Source organism: Eleginops maclovinus, chromosome 2, assembly GCF_036324505.1.
Source record: "Eleginops maclovinus isolate JMC-PN-2008 ecotype Puerto Natales chromosome 2, JC_Emac_rtc_rv5, whole genome shotgun sequence".
NCBI classification, from domain to species: Eukaryota; Metazoa; Chordata; class Actinopteri; order Perciformes; family Eleginopidae; genus Eleginops; species Eleginops maclovinus.
Window position 1 is genome coordinate 12,915,908 of NC_086350.1, and position 16,633 is coordinate 12,932,540.

Below are 16,633 nucleotides of genomic sequence, written 5' to 3' on the forward strand. Positions count from 1 at the left end.
GTTGAAGTGATAATCTCTGTAGGTTTGCACAGAGCCTTAGTCGTGCAAATGAGGACAGATCCTTCTTTTAAAATCTCCATTCCAACCTGACAAGTTTAAACAAAGCAATTTCAGGCCCAACTGCACCTGCAGTATTGACGTGCCTCGTCAGGGGTGTCTAGCAGGAAGACAATAATTTGACTGAAATGAGCTCAGAGTCTGGACGCTGTTGGCTAGGAACAGAGTGACAGCCAGTAACAGGCTCCCTTTATAAAGGACATCTCACATTAGGGTTGTCATTTGGAGCTACCACACAAACTACACATTAAATGCTTCAACCTGCTTTTATTTCTTCATAATAAACAGCTCTGGGATTAATGTGGTATGGATTTTAAGTTTTATAACATACAACGATCATCAATGTACTATAAGGATTGTTTAACAATGGATTCAGAAATAAGTATTTATTAAAGAACAAGGCTGACAATATTCTATATTTTTGGGTGATTTACAACAAATGAAAAAGGCTAAAACCAATAATGCACAAGTTCCCTGTCTATAGCATTGAGCATAGAGCTAATTTGTTTCTTTTTAAGACTTAAATCCCAAAGACATTCTTATTTTATATCATAGTAGTAGTTTTAAATAAGTGGTGTGCTGGAAAGAATGTATAGCAGGAGTGTGAACTAAGTGACTCATTGACATGTTGTTGACCTACAAATGAGATATATGGTACGGAGGATTAGGCTACATCAGTCTGTGGCTTCATTTGTTTCTTTCTCTTTCATCGAATATATCATTAGATGTGTCCTTTAAAGACATCAGAGGAAGACAAATGTTTATTTCAGGCCTGCTTGAAAAGATCCATTATTATCACTTCTTTTTTTTAAGAGGATCACCTTTCACTTTGCACTTCCTTCAGTGGGCCTGAGGGCTGAGGTTGCTAGGCGATGGTGGTTATCTTCGTGGTGACGTGATCCCCCTTTGGGCCTGAGTCTCACTCATCACCTTCACACACAGCTACAGGGACATGTGCATGCACAATGGCCACACACACACTCACACACACTGATCTGCAGAGGTCTTTCTCTCGCCCTGCTCTTATCTCTGGGCGGCTGTTGTCACTCACTCAGTGCCGTGCTGAGAGGGGCTTCTCTCCGACCTGATGAGACTGAGAGACTCCTTGGAAACCTCTTGGTAGTCAACAAGAACCAACTGGAGACAATGAAGAGGCCGCGGCCGCCGCTCAGCACCTCCTCTGTCAAACTCTCAAACAACCTCTGTTTATTCTCCAAGCTTCATTGGCATAGAGATGTACCAAATCCATTCACATCAAACAGTATTTATAAAGCATATTTAAAACATATACATTGGGAAATTATAGGTTTTTACTAACTACATAAAGTACAAAAGCACATAAGGTTAAGGAAGAAAAAAAATCAAATGACAAAAAAGTAAAACATTTTGTTGACAGTTTCATATTTGATAATCTATTGAGAGGACCATCAAAGTCATATGATACATCCTCTGTAAACCACAAACATGTATTCATAGCAGCCTCTCCAGTAGTTCTTTTAGATATCTGAGTCTGGACCAAAGTGATGCATAGAAAAACAACCTATATAACCTTACCTAAAGCCACAACGCAGGTGTAAACGAACAAGAAAATACATTTAAAAATAAATAAAGCTGCCTCATAAAAGAAAACGTTGTGGTTGAACTTCCTTATAAAGTCAGAGAACTGGATCTGTGTCTATCTGTTTCAAGTTTCTAGTCTTACCAGAGAGGATTGCCAAGCACAAAACAACCTAGCAGGAAAAAGTTAGGTATGGTTCACTGCAAAAATGAATTTAGACTGATACAAAAATGTCTCATGCAACACGACTGTCTGATTAATGATATGCTGGTTTGAGAGTGAACAGTCAGCCTGTGTTATTCTTGGCAAAGTTACAGCTATTCACCTTGTATTTGTTTACTGTTTATACCAGGGCAACCACAAACTCTCGGTATTGCTACTTACCAATCGGTTTCACTTACTGACGGACTTAAAGACTGTCTAACTGACACAGATGTATTACAGGGTAGTACTTACAGTACATGGAGCTAACAGCTACAAGCACACCTACCCTCCAATTTGAGTGGCACACTCCTTATATTCAAGTGTAGAACTAAATCTGAACTTTTGTATCGGGTAGCAGAGTGTTAGAAGGCCTTATTGTCATCACACACACACACACACACACACACACACACACACACACACACACACACACACACACACACACACACACACACACACACACACACACACACACACACACACAAACACAGTCTCTGAACACTGTACCTCCAAGCGTAAAAAGGAATCATGTTTTCCATTCCCCCTCTGCCTCCGCTGCAGCTGTTTCCATGGGAGCGGGAATCAGGTCAGAATAACATATCAACACGGGGAAAATCACATCAATTCCAGAGCAATGAGAAAATTATTAAGTGCAACTTTATTGTGCTTTCATAAAGAGATCTATCAAATTACAATCAAATCAAAGAGCTGGGACTCAATCTGAAGCCATCAAATCATGACTATAAATAGACTTCAGTGCCAGAGCGTAGTGTAACTGCCGTCTATGTTCAGAGTCAAACCAGCTAATATTTATTTCTGTTTCAGTCTGATTTTAGTATGTTTTCATTACACAATGTATTTATCATATCCTATATCAGATACATATGTTTTTTCACAACAGCTCTAAATGAAACATCTATTTTGATCACTGATCTGTGTAGCTGTATACATATTTAAGCTTGTGTATTTGTGTATGTTAGTATTTTAGGTTGTTTCCAACTGCCTTGTTTTATCTGAGAAATATGCATGAGCAGCCTTTAAAAGCAAATTTCCTGCTGGGACAATATAGACTTTCAGATTTAGCCATTCGGGTTAAAGAAAACTCTTTACTCCCCCTGTGAAGTATGTTTTCAAGTTTGTTAATCTTTCCTTTGCTCTAAAAAAAAAAGGCTGTCCCTGCTGAAATCTGCTTGAATATTTAACAGCATTAGGACAGACCACAGCACAAATCTGAAGCTCAGCAGTCTGTGATCTCGGCTTGTATGTTTATTACAGAGTGGCGAGCACAGGGAAAAGAGTGTGCTTACATTTCTCAAGGGGCATATTCCACTAATCCTGATTACTATCTTGAAACTTTTAAAGTGGTGCGCATCTAAACGCACAGTTCATAAGTGTTGATTAGATCGGGTTATAACTGAGTGTACTGATGCAGAAGTATCTCTATGATACCCCTTCATCAGAGCTGATGAAAGCCTCTTACAATGTCAAAGAAAGCGCCTGAACATTTTGTGTCCTTGTACCAACCATTGTAAGAAAAGCTAAAAGATATTATCATGCCATTATTGCTTGCCATCAATAGTTGACAGGCAGCACACATCAATGAATACCTTTCTGTAGCTCACTTAGCTTCTCCTGTCACATCAGTTATCTTTTTCAAATGGCCCTCACATTGAGGTTTGTGTGTGATGTATTTTAAGCTCTGTTACTTATAAAACAGGGACACTTTGCTTTGACTTATACCAACAGAGCACTGACAACAAGGAAGGCTGATTTAGATTGGACTAAAAAGAGATCAAATAAACCGCACATCTAGACACCTGATTTTGCTCTCACACGCAGGAGAACACACACCACTGAACCCATTGCCCTCACGTTATACACCAGCTGCAATGATCTGCTTAGTGCTCTGCTAAACTGCAAGCACAATTAATGACCACTCAACCTGAGTATGTACACACCCACACGTATTAGTTTACATCTCACATATACTGGCATTAATACAGCATCTCAGATTAAAAACAGTCATTTGTAAGCTTCATATTGAATGGAAAGGTCTCACATCAGTCCAGGTTGTGTCTGTCTTACCAAAGCCAAATAATCTTCAAGGTTACAATTCAGTCTTGGGTCTGTCTCTGCGTCTTTATCTGACCTTGGATCAGGAGCCTCTCGCCAAAGGGAATCGACTGACATGTACTCCCCCATGTATGGCAGCTTTGTGAGCACAGTGACGAGAGATGGATGCCTGTTCGCTGTGTCCCTTCTCTTTGTTGACCGAGTCCTCTATCATGTTTGGATCAACTTTGTTTGACCTCGCCATGCTTCACTTGACAGTCCCTATCTGCCACTTTGTTGTGTCAGTAAGGTGTAAAATGTAGCTGCAGGATAGGATAAGATGTATTCTTAAGGACAACATTGGAGACAAACTAAGACATGTCATCCAGAAAAAGAAAATGTATTTGCATTATTCATTTTGAATACACAACTTGACATTAATAACATTAATGGAATATACTTGTTATTTTCTACCTTTTATATAAAATCACACAGTTTTCTAGCTTTGCCATCCTATTGTCTTGTGTAATCGTTGGTGTTTTTCGAGCAGAACTCCAACTTTTGCGCGGCGGTGGGCAACAGCAAACATTAGCACAGCTTTTACAAGCAAATCACCTTTCCTTTGAAAGCATCCTCTGAGAACATCTGCATGGGAACATCTGGGAATGGCAGGAAATTCAGCATCTCTCAGCGTGACGTGCGATGGATGTTTTTGAAGTACTTCAGAGGGATGAGAACAGTATTGAGCCTTGCAACCTCTAAACCCCTGACATAATTTATGGAATCCAGCAGCAAGTGGTTCTCATTACCCATGTCATCTTCCAAACAAAGGGCTTACTGCTGGGGTGATGTTTGTCTCCTGCAGTAATTACTGTTATGCTGTGTTCTCACAATATACATGTCCACAACATTGTTCCAACAATACACATGTTGTGAGGCGACAGGAGGATTTTCATTTTATTAACAGTCGCTACATACTTGCATTATCCTCCCTTTAATTTCACCAAAGCCCCTTTGTGTTGAATAAACCCACAGCACTAAAATGTATTTTAATAACAGGAAAATATATTTTTTCTGGGCAAGGGGGCATTCCAGTTCTAGTAGAAAAAAATTGCCAGTTTTAATAGAGTTCATCTGGCAGCGCATGGGGAGCTGCGAATTATCCGTCAGGAATTATAGTATAAATTGTGCCTGAGACTGCAGCCATGAACAGACTGCACCTGGTCTGACACAGCTGTTTCACACACACTCCTGCAGCACAGATCCAGAGGCAGGATTTTGTGTCACGGCCCTAAAATGTCTCCAAGCCAAAAAGTAGAAAGGAAAAAGGGCCTATTTGGCCAATTATTCAAAAACCAATGAGTTGAAAGTGTTTAATTTGGCATGTACAAGCTGGTGGGAGAGAAGAATAAGAAAAAGAATTATTCATTCCCCCGATGGAGAAAAAGAAAATCTTAATTCACTCAGTTTCTTTTCAACCAATGTACACCTGATTACCTCTTGTAACTTCATGATTCATTTAAGGATTCCTTGGTGCGTTGTTAATCATAATCTCTATCTTTTATAAACTCCTTTTGATTTAACGGTTCTTTCCCATTTCAAAGTCTTTGTTTTACCTCTATTGAAAATGTTTCTGCATGTAAAGCTAGAGTAACTTCTGAGGCACGCTTTTAGCAGAGAAGGGATAACCTCCTCAGTATGGCAGGTGTAATATAGTGTCAGAGGACTGAGATCCATATTCAGCCTCCTGTTAGTGTCTTGTTGTGCGTCTTGGAGCCAAGCAGGTGCTCAGTTGAGTTGCATCCAGTGATTTAGAGAAGCATGTCCAACCCATTATCCTCTCCTCATCCATGCCTGTCTCAGTGGATTGTCTCTCCCTGCCAACAATTAGCATTGTCGTTTGCAGCCAACAAGGACACAATGGAGTCTATATGAGACAGTGTATGATCTCAGTACCACCAGTTCTTTTTAAACTGTGATATAAATTAGTGACACACATCAACAGAAACCTGACTTTTTTATGATCCTCTTCGGCAAAAAGACACGTTTTTTCAATTGCTTGATGTATTTTATGTATCTTCTTTTTAAGTGGAAAAATCTACAGGTCTATTCACAAAATATATAGTTTATCAGATAATGTCTTTGAAAGAGAAATGACATGTACACAGTATTTTGTCATCTATGTATGCTTATTAATTTAATATGCATTATAAAAAATATCAGAAACAAAACCAGAATTGGTTTAACTACAAAGTAGATTTACACATACAAGTAATTTGTTTTGGTATAAGTATATATATTGCAACATACAATAGGACTCTATGTAATTATTGTTGCAGTAAAATTGTAAGGAAAATAATAGCACTGATAAAGGAGTACTTTTTAAAGTGTTTGTATGTTCATTGCAGATGTAAAGGGACTGTGAGCACAGCAGATAATGTGTTGCCTGATTCTGTCACTGTTTTTGAAATCAGGAATTGATTAAATAATATTTTTCTTTCTCCTTTCCATGTTTAACCAACATTTTGATAAAGTATGCTCCCTTAATGAATACCACAAAGACGTACACTATTTTGTGAAACATCAACATACGAGGACTGTGGTTTAACCATCTTTAAACCATTTTATTAGTAATCATATCATATGATGTCCTTAAAATGTTTTAACGTGAGCAAATCAGATTACATTTCTTATTTAATAGCCTTTATATAAACAACGAATGTTGAGGTACAGTGTGAGTATGGTGGACACAATACATTTTCCTGCTAAATGTAAGCTAGTTCTCAATCTCCTAACAAACACATACATTGTATAAATACTATGTGAAGACATATGCTGTTGTTACAGCACATACATACTGATGTCTTGGAAATGTTAGAAAGATTCAAGAGACAACATCAATGACTGACTACAGAAACCTTTTCCATACATATGTATCTGTGTTAGCTTTACTATAGAAGTGTCCCTCGGGGTGAACACCCCTCAAACCTCGGCTGGAATGTAAAACAGGTGCTGCCCAATTGGTTCCTCAACAGCGGGGGCGAAAGAAAAACAGCCGCCCCTGCAGAAACATGAGTGACAGAACATCACATTCTCCAGCCATCTGTGTCTCCAGATGATCCCTCCCTTACACAGTCAGACTTAAGGGATGACATACAGCATGCATGGAATATATTATGCATTCTCATTAAAATCCCTGCATGTGAAAAGAAATCACACTCTGGCGGTCAAAATATTCCTTGATAGCATATTCTGAGCTTTCTCTGCAGGATTAGTTTCATTGCACAGATACATGTTTCTCATTGGACTGAAGATATGCTGATAAAAACAAATGTAACAGTCTTAGCTCTATCCTTGACACCTTGTGTGTTCCTCAAGTGGCGCTGTAACATCTGGCATGGATTTAGACATTGAAATTCTGGCCGGAGATTCAAAGAAAAGAGTTTTTAATTGAATCCACTCTGAAGCATGTGAGACTGAAATGTCTTCTGGCGAGAAGCTTCGAATACACTCATATTGCTTTGTCATGTGACCCTTTTCACATATTGAATTCGTTTTTTCCCCTGTTTTGTGACTCGTGTTTCAAACTGAAATACTCTTTTCATACATGTAGGGTAAAGAGTATCTTCTTTTTGCAGAATGGACTGACTTGTCCAGACAAGGATAGTTACAATGTGTATTTACTGGAAAGAAAAGCTGAATTCACCAATAAAAGTGTATTTAATATCTCAACAATCCTTTTGTTTATCCATGAGAATCTACTGCTGCCTCCCTTCCATTGGTCCAGCCCCGACCATAGCACATACCGGCACAACACTAAACCTACTGCTGTGCAACAATACACACATTCACAGCCCACAGACAGCAAATTGCTTCTCTCATTCCCCACCACGCCCTGCATTCGTTCTCAGCCACCTGCAAAACAAACTGTGCTGGAAATTTCACTACAAATTACCCTGTGTCTGCTAAATCCCCCCGGGAGCTGAGGAAATCAAAACCCTGGATCTCCCTGCCCCCATTCAAACAGACCCCAGTCTCACTCACACAGAAATCACACTGTATTTATGTTTATAACTGTAAAACATATGTTTTTATTTCAGGAATAGAGAGAATATACTGTGGTATTTTAGTTGGCCTGAATTTAAGAGTTGTAATTCTTAAAATTGATTTATTTTTGGCATGAGCGCACAAGAACTTCTGGTAACCTTTCATCAAAAAGCTGATTCAAACAAACTTTAAAAAATATATACTTCTGCCAACCTTTCACCAAAAGCTGATTTATATCAAAGTGCCTGGTGGTGAAGAATAGAAACCATATGAAAGTTCACAGTTTACTTTTTGTCAACACCAATTGTAAGAGCAACCCATACTTCTGTGGGCTTCAGGTCAACATGACTTTGTGAAACTAAGCCTCCATTCCCACTAAGAGTGAAAACTGAGACCTGTTTCGCTTCAGGGGAAAATCAAAGGAAGGCACATACCTTAGCAGTGAATAATGATCAACAACATTCACATTGTAAGGGCCACAGCGCCTCCTGGTGACGGCTGTGCAGAATGAAAACAGACTGGAATGTCAGGGAGAGAGAGAGAGTGAGTCAGTGGCCGTTGTGCCAGAGAGATGAGTGTTGAAAGCTCCTTGGAAAAAGGATTAGGGCTGTTTATGTTGGCCAAGTGGCCCGCTGCCAGCTGCTCAAGTGTGCAAACTTCTTAAAGCTGCAGAGCTTCGGGTTGCTCGTGAATCTTTTCACTGTATTTACCCTCCACCCAGACTGTATGTAGGGGTTGTTCTTTGTTCAGGGGGAAAGCCGCTTCAGCCACGACCTCCAAAAAAGCACTTTCTGCCCCAAGAAATGTGTTGGATTCACAACCAGCTTTTCTGTGACACCAGCACACCCCTTTACAGTGTTCAAACTGTAGATATACTTAGGTCGAGTAACCCGTTTTCAACTTAAATATACAACTAGAAGTCCCTCCCTCTCCTGTGATTCAATATTGGTATGACCTATATGTATTACATACTTGTTGTGTATTGTATGTGAACTGTATGTTGTCAGACTTGTTTTATATGCCAGTGCCAAAGACACATTTCCATTTTTTGTACATTTATGGACCATAAAGTATTCTGCATCTGAATTATTATTTTTGTGACTAATGTGACAGCCACACTTCTCCACTAATTGACATGGTAATAATCAGACACACCATATTAGGACTGTTGAAGGTAAGAGCCTTATTATAGTTAGTAAATATGTCCTCTACAGGAGCAGACTTGATGTGGATTTCATCAAATAAAGAAAGGCAGGGAATAGAAGTGTCCAGGGTGGAGGTAAAAGAGAAAAGGGAGGGGGGCATGTGTCAACAGTAGGATAAGACTCAGCCTGGGAGCTGGCAGGACGCCAGCGCTGTGCGGCCTGGAGCTAGATCAGAGCAGGCTTCGTGAGCTGCAGTTATGAGAGGAGGGTCTTGGGTCATAGAATAATAAAAGGCATAGAGCCTGCGCAGCAATACTCGACTTTTGTTCACGAGTCTCAGAAAAACTAAAACGCTTGAGTCAAGTTTTCAAAATGTTGTCTCTGGCTGGTCATATTACAGATCAGACCTATCTCGTTTTTTATTTGAACAATATCAGCTTTTGCCATCACAAAGAACATTTTGGGCCTCAGTGTACCTGGCTCGATACGCTTAATGTGAAAGGGAGCTTTTGTTTTTGTTGTGTACGGCTGATTAATATAGGTTGTATCCCCTTAATGTCAACACATGTCTTTTGGAATTGTCTTATAATGAATTGGCTTTACCTGTAAAGTACAAACTGATGGAAGTATTTGGGTCCACTATCTTTTAAACACAATATCCATGTTCAGACCCCGTTATAGCGAGCATCTGTGGGCATGACACTTTTAAATGTTATATTAGTTCTAGAAATGGGTTTACAACTATTGAGCATTTTTTTCCCAAATCCCTGTAACACTGAAGTTATTCCTCACATTTTTATTCTTTGGATTTGACTGTTAATACAGAGACATTCTATATTGTTATACATGGCTACTATTGGCTCCTGATATTTAGTTCACAAGATCTATATCATGGGAGTGTTAACTGAACTTCGTGGTAGTTAATCATCATTAAAAATGACTATTGTGACATCACACACTGCATGAAGTTTCACTTAGCATAGGTCAAGTAGTAGGATTGTATGTGCATGCCGCCATCTGTTGGCATGAGTGGGTACTGCAACTAAATCTGTATTAAAAACATATACTAACATGATCACTATTCTAATAGTTTAGGCCTACTTTATTTATATATTTCTAGGTGCTTATTTAATTGGGTGTCACTCAAACACTCTATCCTAGTATATTGTGTGTCTGTAAATAATCTCAATACACACGTGTTACAAAATAAGGAATATAAGGAAGATTAGACAACAATCGGATATTAAACAAGACACATCAACATGAGAGATTAAATACACATTGTATTCAGGTAGGAATATGCTGGATAAAAATGATCTTGCACATTTTTCACATCAATTAGTTTACAAATGTACTTGAAGATATTTAAATAAAATCCAGCTTCAATACTAGACTTTAAAAGTGCTTTGAACATGGCACACAAATTCAGCACCGACTCATGGTGGATTCAAACTTAATACCATAAAAACTATGACGGTTTAAGGCACTTTCTTTACGTCACACTTCACTCAGGAAACATTCAAAATGCACTTGCTTGTACTGTACTGTTCAATATAAAGTATAGTGCACCTAAATCTAACTGTAAACACACTTTACACTTTTGGCGCTGAATTCAGACCAAGAGAGGCTTGATGTGCATGGCAATGAGCGGACAATAACAGAGCCACAAATAAGTTAATTCAAACAAGGCATGCAATGAATGCTAAACCCCATGTCAAATATAGTTAAACCTCATCTCCCATTTTTCATATTAAAGTATTTTAACAATATATATATATTACTGTATTGGAACAGATATCATGATTATGCTTGATATATGACAATGATATGATGACAATCGATATGTTGATACTGGCAAAAGGCAATGAAAAAAAGGCAAGTTGTAGTAAATCTCACACAGAAAGACTTACAGCTGATGTGTTCCCCTCAGACTACATACACTGCATTTAATTTTGGTACTAATATTCGTGTGAGGGAGTTCAAGACACAACCGTTACTAATTAGCGTCACATTTAGTTAATCGCCTGAGGTAACATTACAGAATAATACAGTAAGAGATGTTACTACATCAACTGTATAAAGTAAAGTGAGTTTCTAAATGATCACAATTATATTATAATTATCACAAAATTATAACTTGTTCATCCATTTCTCAGTCATTGAAGTGTCTGCCTCAAGCATCACAGATATAGTATAAAACAGAAGGAACATTTCACTGAAACACGGAGGTGTGAGTAAAATGTAAAGAGATTTGTCTTTAACTTGATTGTCACCTACTTTTAATATCATCAGTCTTAAAATGATTCCGGTCTGCTTTATCCTGGTTCTTGGAAATGTTTGGCTCCTGTCCCTGAGGTGTTTGAGGAGGGGATGGAAGATAAAGCACCTCCATCTGTTGGTGAAGCTTCTCCACTATCTTTTGTTTTGAAATAAATGACATAAAATAATGGCAGGATGATGCCTATCAGGAGCATGGCCACCACAGCGTTCCACCACTGGATGCCCCAGTCTGCGCCGTGACTCTTCAGAGGCTGTCCTTTGAAACCAAACCTTTGTCGTTTTTTCGAGTTATCCAATAAAGATTCATCTTGATCGTTCGTGTTCTGAATCAGTTTCTCGATATCCTGGTCCACCTCCATCAGGAAGTCTGTGACCTCCTGCAGGTGTGGTTGGGCTCTGGCTCGGTCTGGAGGCTTCACTGGTGTGGGGGATGAATGTGGTATTTCTTCTTGAGGGTAACTTGTGTGCAACTCTGTTAAAAAGCTGTGTTTCTGAACAGGTATTTTGATGAATTTCAGTGCAAACAAATCTTGTTCCTGCATGAGGTTGTTCACCCGCTTTATATCCGTCACCTGTTGAAAGAAACACAGGAATTTCAAATAATCAAAAATACATGTTTTTCTTCTTACTTCTTATTCACCAAAGTATTAGATCACTGAGATATCATCTATGTATGCCTTCTCTCGAATATAATGCGATTCATGGTACCAGAAAAAGGAAAAAGAAGTATTTGAAAAACGTACATATACAGTGGTGTGCAAAAGTGTTTGCCCCCTTTCTTATTTCCTTGCATGTTTTGTCACACTTAAATGTTTCAGATCACTAAACAAATTTAAATATTAGATAAAGATAACAGAAGTAAACACAAAATGCAATTTTTAAATGAAGGTGTTTATTATTAAGGGGAAAAAAATCCAAACCTACATGGCCCTGTGTGAAAAAGTGATTGCCCCCCCCCCCCCCCCTCTCTTAAAACATAAAATTAACTGTGGTTTATCACATCTTTAGAAAGCTGAGTACAATTTCTCTAGCCACACCAAGGCCTGCTTACTGCCACACCTGTTCTCAATCAAGAAATCACTTAAATAGGACCTGCCTGACAAAGTGAAGTAGACCAAAAGATCCTCAAAATCTAGACATCATGCTGCTTTCCAAAGAAATTCAGGAACAAATGAGAAACAAAGCAATTGAGATCAGTCTGGAAAAGGTTATAAAGCCATTTCTAAAGCTTTGGGACTCCAGCGAACCACAGTGAGAGCCATTATCCACAAATGGCAAAAACATGGAACAGTGGTTAACCTTCCCAAGAGTTGCCGGCCGACCAAAATTACCACATGAGCGCAGCGACGACTCATCCAAGAGGTCACAAAAAACCGCACAAGAACTGCAGATAAGAGACTGGGCAAAAATGGCCTGCACGGCAGAGTTCCATGATGAAAACCACTGCTGACCAAAAAGAACATAAAAGCTCGTCTCAGTTTTGCCAGAGAACATCTTGATGATGTGGACTGACAAGACAAAAGTTGAACTTTTTGGAAGGTGTGTGTGTCCCATTACATCTGGTGTAAAAGTAACACAGCATTTCAGAAAAGGACCATCATACCAACAGTAAAATATGGTGGTGGTAGAAGTGTGATGGTCTGAGGCTGTTTTGCTGCTTCAGGACCTGAAAGACTTGCTGTGGTAAATGGAATCATGAATTCTGCTGTCTACCAACAAATCCTGAAGGAGAATGTCCGGCCCTCTGTTCGTGACCTCAAGCTGAAGCGCACTTGGGTTCTGTAGAAGGACAATGATCCAAAACACACTAGCAAGTCCACCTCTGAATGGCTTAAGAAAAACAAAATGAAGACTTTGGAGTGGCCTAGTCAAAGTTCTGACCTGAATCTGATCGAGATGCTTTGGCATTACCTTAAAAAGGTGGTGCATGCTCGAAAACCCTCCAATGTGGCTGAATTACAACAATTCTGCAAAGACGAGTGGGCCAAAATTCCTCCACAGCATTGTAAGACTCATTGCCAGTTATCGCAAACGCTTGATTGCAGTTGTTCCTGCTAAGGGTGGCCCAACCAGTTATTAGGCTTAGGGGGCAATCACTTTTTCACACAGGGCCATGTAGGTTTGGATTTTTTCCCTTAATAATAAACACCTTCATTTAAAAAATCCATTTTGTGTTTACTTGTGTTATCTTTGTCTAATATTTAAATTTGTTTGATCTGAAACAATTAAGTGTGACAAACATGCAAGAAAATAAGAAATCAGGAAGGGGACAAACACTTTTGCACACCACTGTATGTCTTCTTCCCAGAAATCATGACCTGGCATGTAAGAGCAAGTTTCTTTTATACACAGACCAACCGTATCACAACGCCATATGATGCATACCACTTCTGAGCTAGCTTACTATACAGCTCAACCGAAGAACAATAAATGTTCCTACATTAAACTGCTCACAACATGATCTGTGGAGTTTCCTTTTTATTATGTGCCTTCCTACAACGGATGAATACCTCTAAACTGTCACCAAAACAAACTCAATTGTTATGCAGCAAATTTACAATGCAATTAAGTTAAAAGGAAGCATATGTTATTTTGATTTTTGGATGAAGGCAAAAAATCAACACAACCAACACAGAACATGTTTACTTAAAATACAAATCATTGACTATCCGAATTCTTTACCTTACAGCCATATTGCAGAGCAAGCTTGTTGAGGTTGTCACCATCTAACACCTCCCGCTCCAGCAGCTGGACGTTCCTGTCCTGCTCCTGCAGCGAAACCCGCGGCCTCATCTCCATGACGTTCAGCTCCTCATCTGAGGATACATTAGACTCACCGGGCCTTCTGTTGAACATGTAAATCTGCCCGTCTGCACTGGCATGGACATCCACCGGGGCCTGGAAAGCCCGGGAAGCATGCTCCCCCCGATGCATAGTGAAGCCTGTAAGAAATGTCCCAACATTGAATCAAAAATACAATTAAAAAACCCATTAAAGGATGAATCCCAACTAAATAGAAATCACAGTTAATTAATTCATAAAAGATAGCCTTGGCTGTTTGGTGAGCAGGGTTGTTTTTCTTAAAGAAAGGCTTTATTTCTTGTGTCTTTTGAAGAAACTTCAGTAAAATGGAGCATCTCATCAAGATAATAAAGGAGTAATACAACATAAAATGAATATGAACAACATTGGCAAACTATGATAGACTTATCTATTGGATGTTTAGTTAATGAATTCTAAAACAGTCCAGCAACTTAAAATATGTTACAAACTACATTTACCAATATACAGTAAATAAATGTCATCAAATGCTGCTGGGGAGAATTCCTATAGAAGCCCAGCATTCATGTTAGATTGTGTTTCAACCATATTGTGGGCCAACAGTGGGTATCAGGCTGTGCAGTTATGACTCTACCGGACAAGATGACAAGACACACCATTCTCAAGGTCTGATGTAACATACAGTAACTTTAATCTGAGCAGATGCTTTGCCCTGGCCTTATATCTACAGCTGACTTCTGCTCTAGACTAAACTGCATTGGCTTGTTTAAGCTGTGTCATCTGAATGCCACGGCCTGTTAGTTGTACAGCTGTTATCCCTGCTTATCTAGCTCCATTAGTCTTACACATCATTACTATCTGTGTAAGAAACCCTATGTGTCTGACCCATTGGACCTTCAAGCTTTCTCCCAATCTAAGCGCTAGCTGAGCAGAGAGCAGACATTTGTATCTGCATTGTAGTCAGTGGCTGTACACTGAGTCTTCCTGTCTCTTGATATAGATGTCCTGTCTTACCATAGAAAAGATAATTGCTTAATTTTAAAGTTGTATATTGATAACTATCACTTTTCTATCTCGTAATAAAAATAATGGTTGCTGTAAAATAAGAGTGTGCTTGCTTTGTTTTGCTCACTTTTCAGAGGAAGACATGAAGCAGATTACGCTATACTTGATTGGATAGTGTTACACCCAGCTAGATGACATCATTATGTGGCAGTATAAGCTTAACAAAAATAGTGTATCTTTTGGATTCATACTTATGCCACATATCTACAAATACTCTGGCTACTTTGAACCATAAAAAGCCGCACCAGAGTTCACTTGCGGGCCGATAGCTCCTTCCTCTCAGCTCACTGGTTGAATTATAGCTTTCACACCTGCCTACACGATCACAGCAAAAAGGCAAACACACAAGTTTGAGTGACAGCATCGTTACACATGTTCCTTTTGCGTTAGATGTTGACGGACGGTATTTGAGTGCACTCAAAAGTTAGGCAATCAATTATTAACCAATTTGTGACACTCTAAAGCCAAACTGAAATAAGTCAATCAATCTAAAAATAATTTAAATCCGTATTACAGTTAATTTTCACTCAAATAGTTGGAGTTCAGCATGTATCGTCAGCGAACTGTTTCACTTCAGCTCCAGTTACAGTGAGCTAACGTTAGCTAATATTCTTGACAACACATGAACACATAGTGTTACTACATAACAAAAGTAGATATAGTGTCACAGACGTTTTAATCTCAAACTGGGCTTCCCCACATCTAGTTACCTTATCCAAATGGCAACAATAATGCAGGACAGCGCCTTGGCAGAGGAGTCCTGCCCGGCCGGACAGGATAACATTACAGCAGCAACTGGTGGTGCTCGCGCTAGCTGCCGTTAGCCTGCTTGTTCTTCTTCTACTCTTTCAAAGGTGCTGCAAGAAATGCACTGCCGCCACCCATTGCTCTGGAATGTGACAAAACAATGACAACGACAATCATATGATCACTAAAGAAATCCCTACACAAAGTTTAAGTATATTCATTTATGATGCAGTGTCTTTTTTAAAACCTTTTTCATAAATCGATAATTAATTGTTAGTGGGTTACACTGTGGACACTACTGCTGCATAAATACAGGAACATAGATGGCCTACCTGTTCACATTTACACGTTGAAGCAAAGCAAAGACAATCTTTGTATGTTATATAATATAACATGTGATACCAGGTGTAAGACCAATGTGCCGCACAATGTGTGAACTATGTAACATACAGAAGACAGAACAACACAATTGTTCCTGTTGTTGATTGTGCTATTTTCTTGAAATGTTTGTATCTTCCTATTGATAATCTGTTGGTAATTCTCAGAATATTGGATGAGCTTTGTTGTCAAGTCGCTTTAGATATTTAATTAATGTGTTAGTTTTATTCTAAATAAAAGCAGTTCAATAGTAAGGTCAAATAATACACACATGGTTCAGTGGAATCAACCCTTGTCATCTGTTTTTTTAATATATCAT

General features: G+C 38.9%; 1 protein-coding gene across 2 annotated transcripts; it reads right to left on the reverse strand.

Annotated features, from left to right (window-relative positions):
• Window positions 1-10,328: 10,328 nt before the first annotated feature.
• lysmd4 (LysM, putative peptidoglycan-binding, domain containing 4) lies at window positions 10,329-16,028 on the reverse strand. 2 transcript variants are annotated; one of them, XM_063876442.1, is made up of 4 exons: window positions 15,900-15,990; window positions 15,435-15,504; window positions 14,026-14,285; window positions 10,329-11,915 (listed from the first exon to the last, which is right to left on the reverse strand). In XM_063876442.1, the coding sequence occupies exons 3-4, from the start codon at window positions 14,275-14,277 to the stop codon at window positions 11,379-11,381; spliced, it is 789 nt and encodes a 262-aa protein (XP_063732512.1). In that variant the 5' UTR covers window positions 14,278-14,285; window positions 15,435-15,504; window positions 15,900-15,990; the 3' UTR covers window positions 10,329-11,378. The 2 variants fall into 2 exon arrangements, with proteins under 2 accessions (XP_063732512.1, XP_063732507.1); XM_063876437.1 differs by lacking the exon at window positions 15,435-15,504 and having other exon boundaries at window positions 15,900-16,028.
• Between the last annotated feature and the right edge of the window lie 605 nt (window positions 16,029-16,633).

Coding starts and splice junctions, on each gene's coding strand:
- lysmd4 (XM_063876437.1), bottom strand. CDS start 14,277: ATGCATCGGGGGGAGCATGCTTCCCGGGCTTTCCAGGCCCCGGTGGAT. Junction 11,916..14,025: donor CTCTGCAATATGGCTGTAAG/GTAAAGAATTCG, acceptor TTCTTTCAACAG/GTGACGGATATAAAGCGGGT.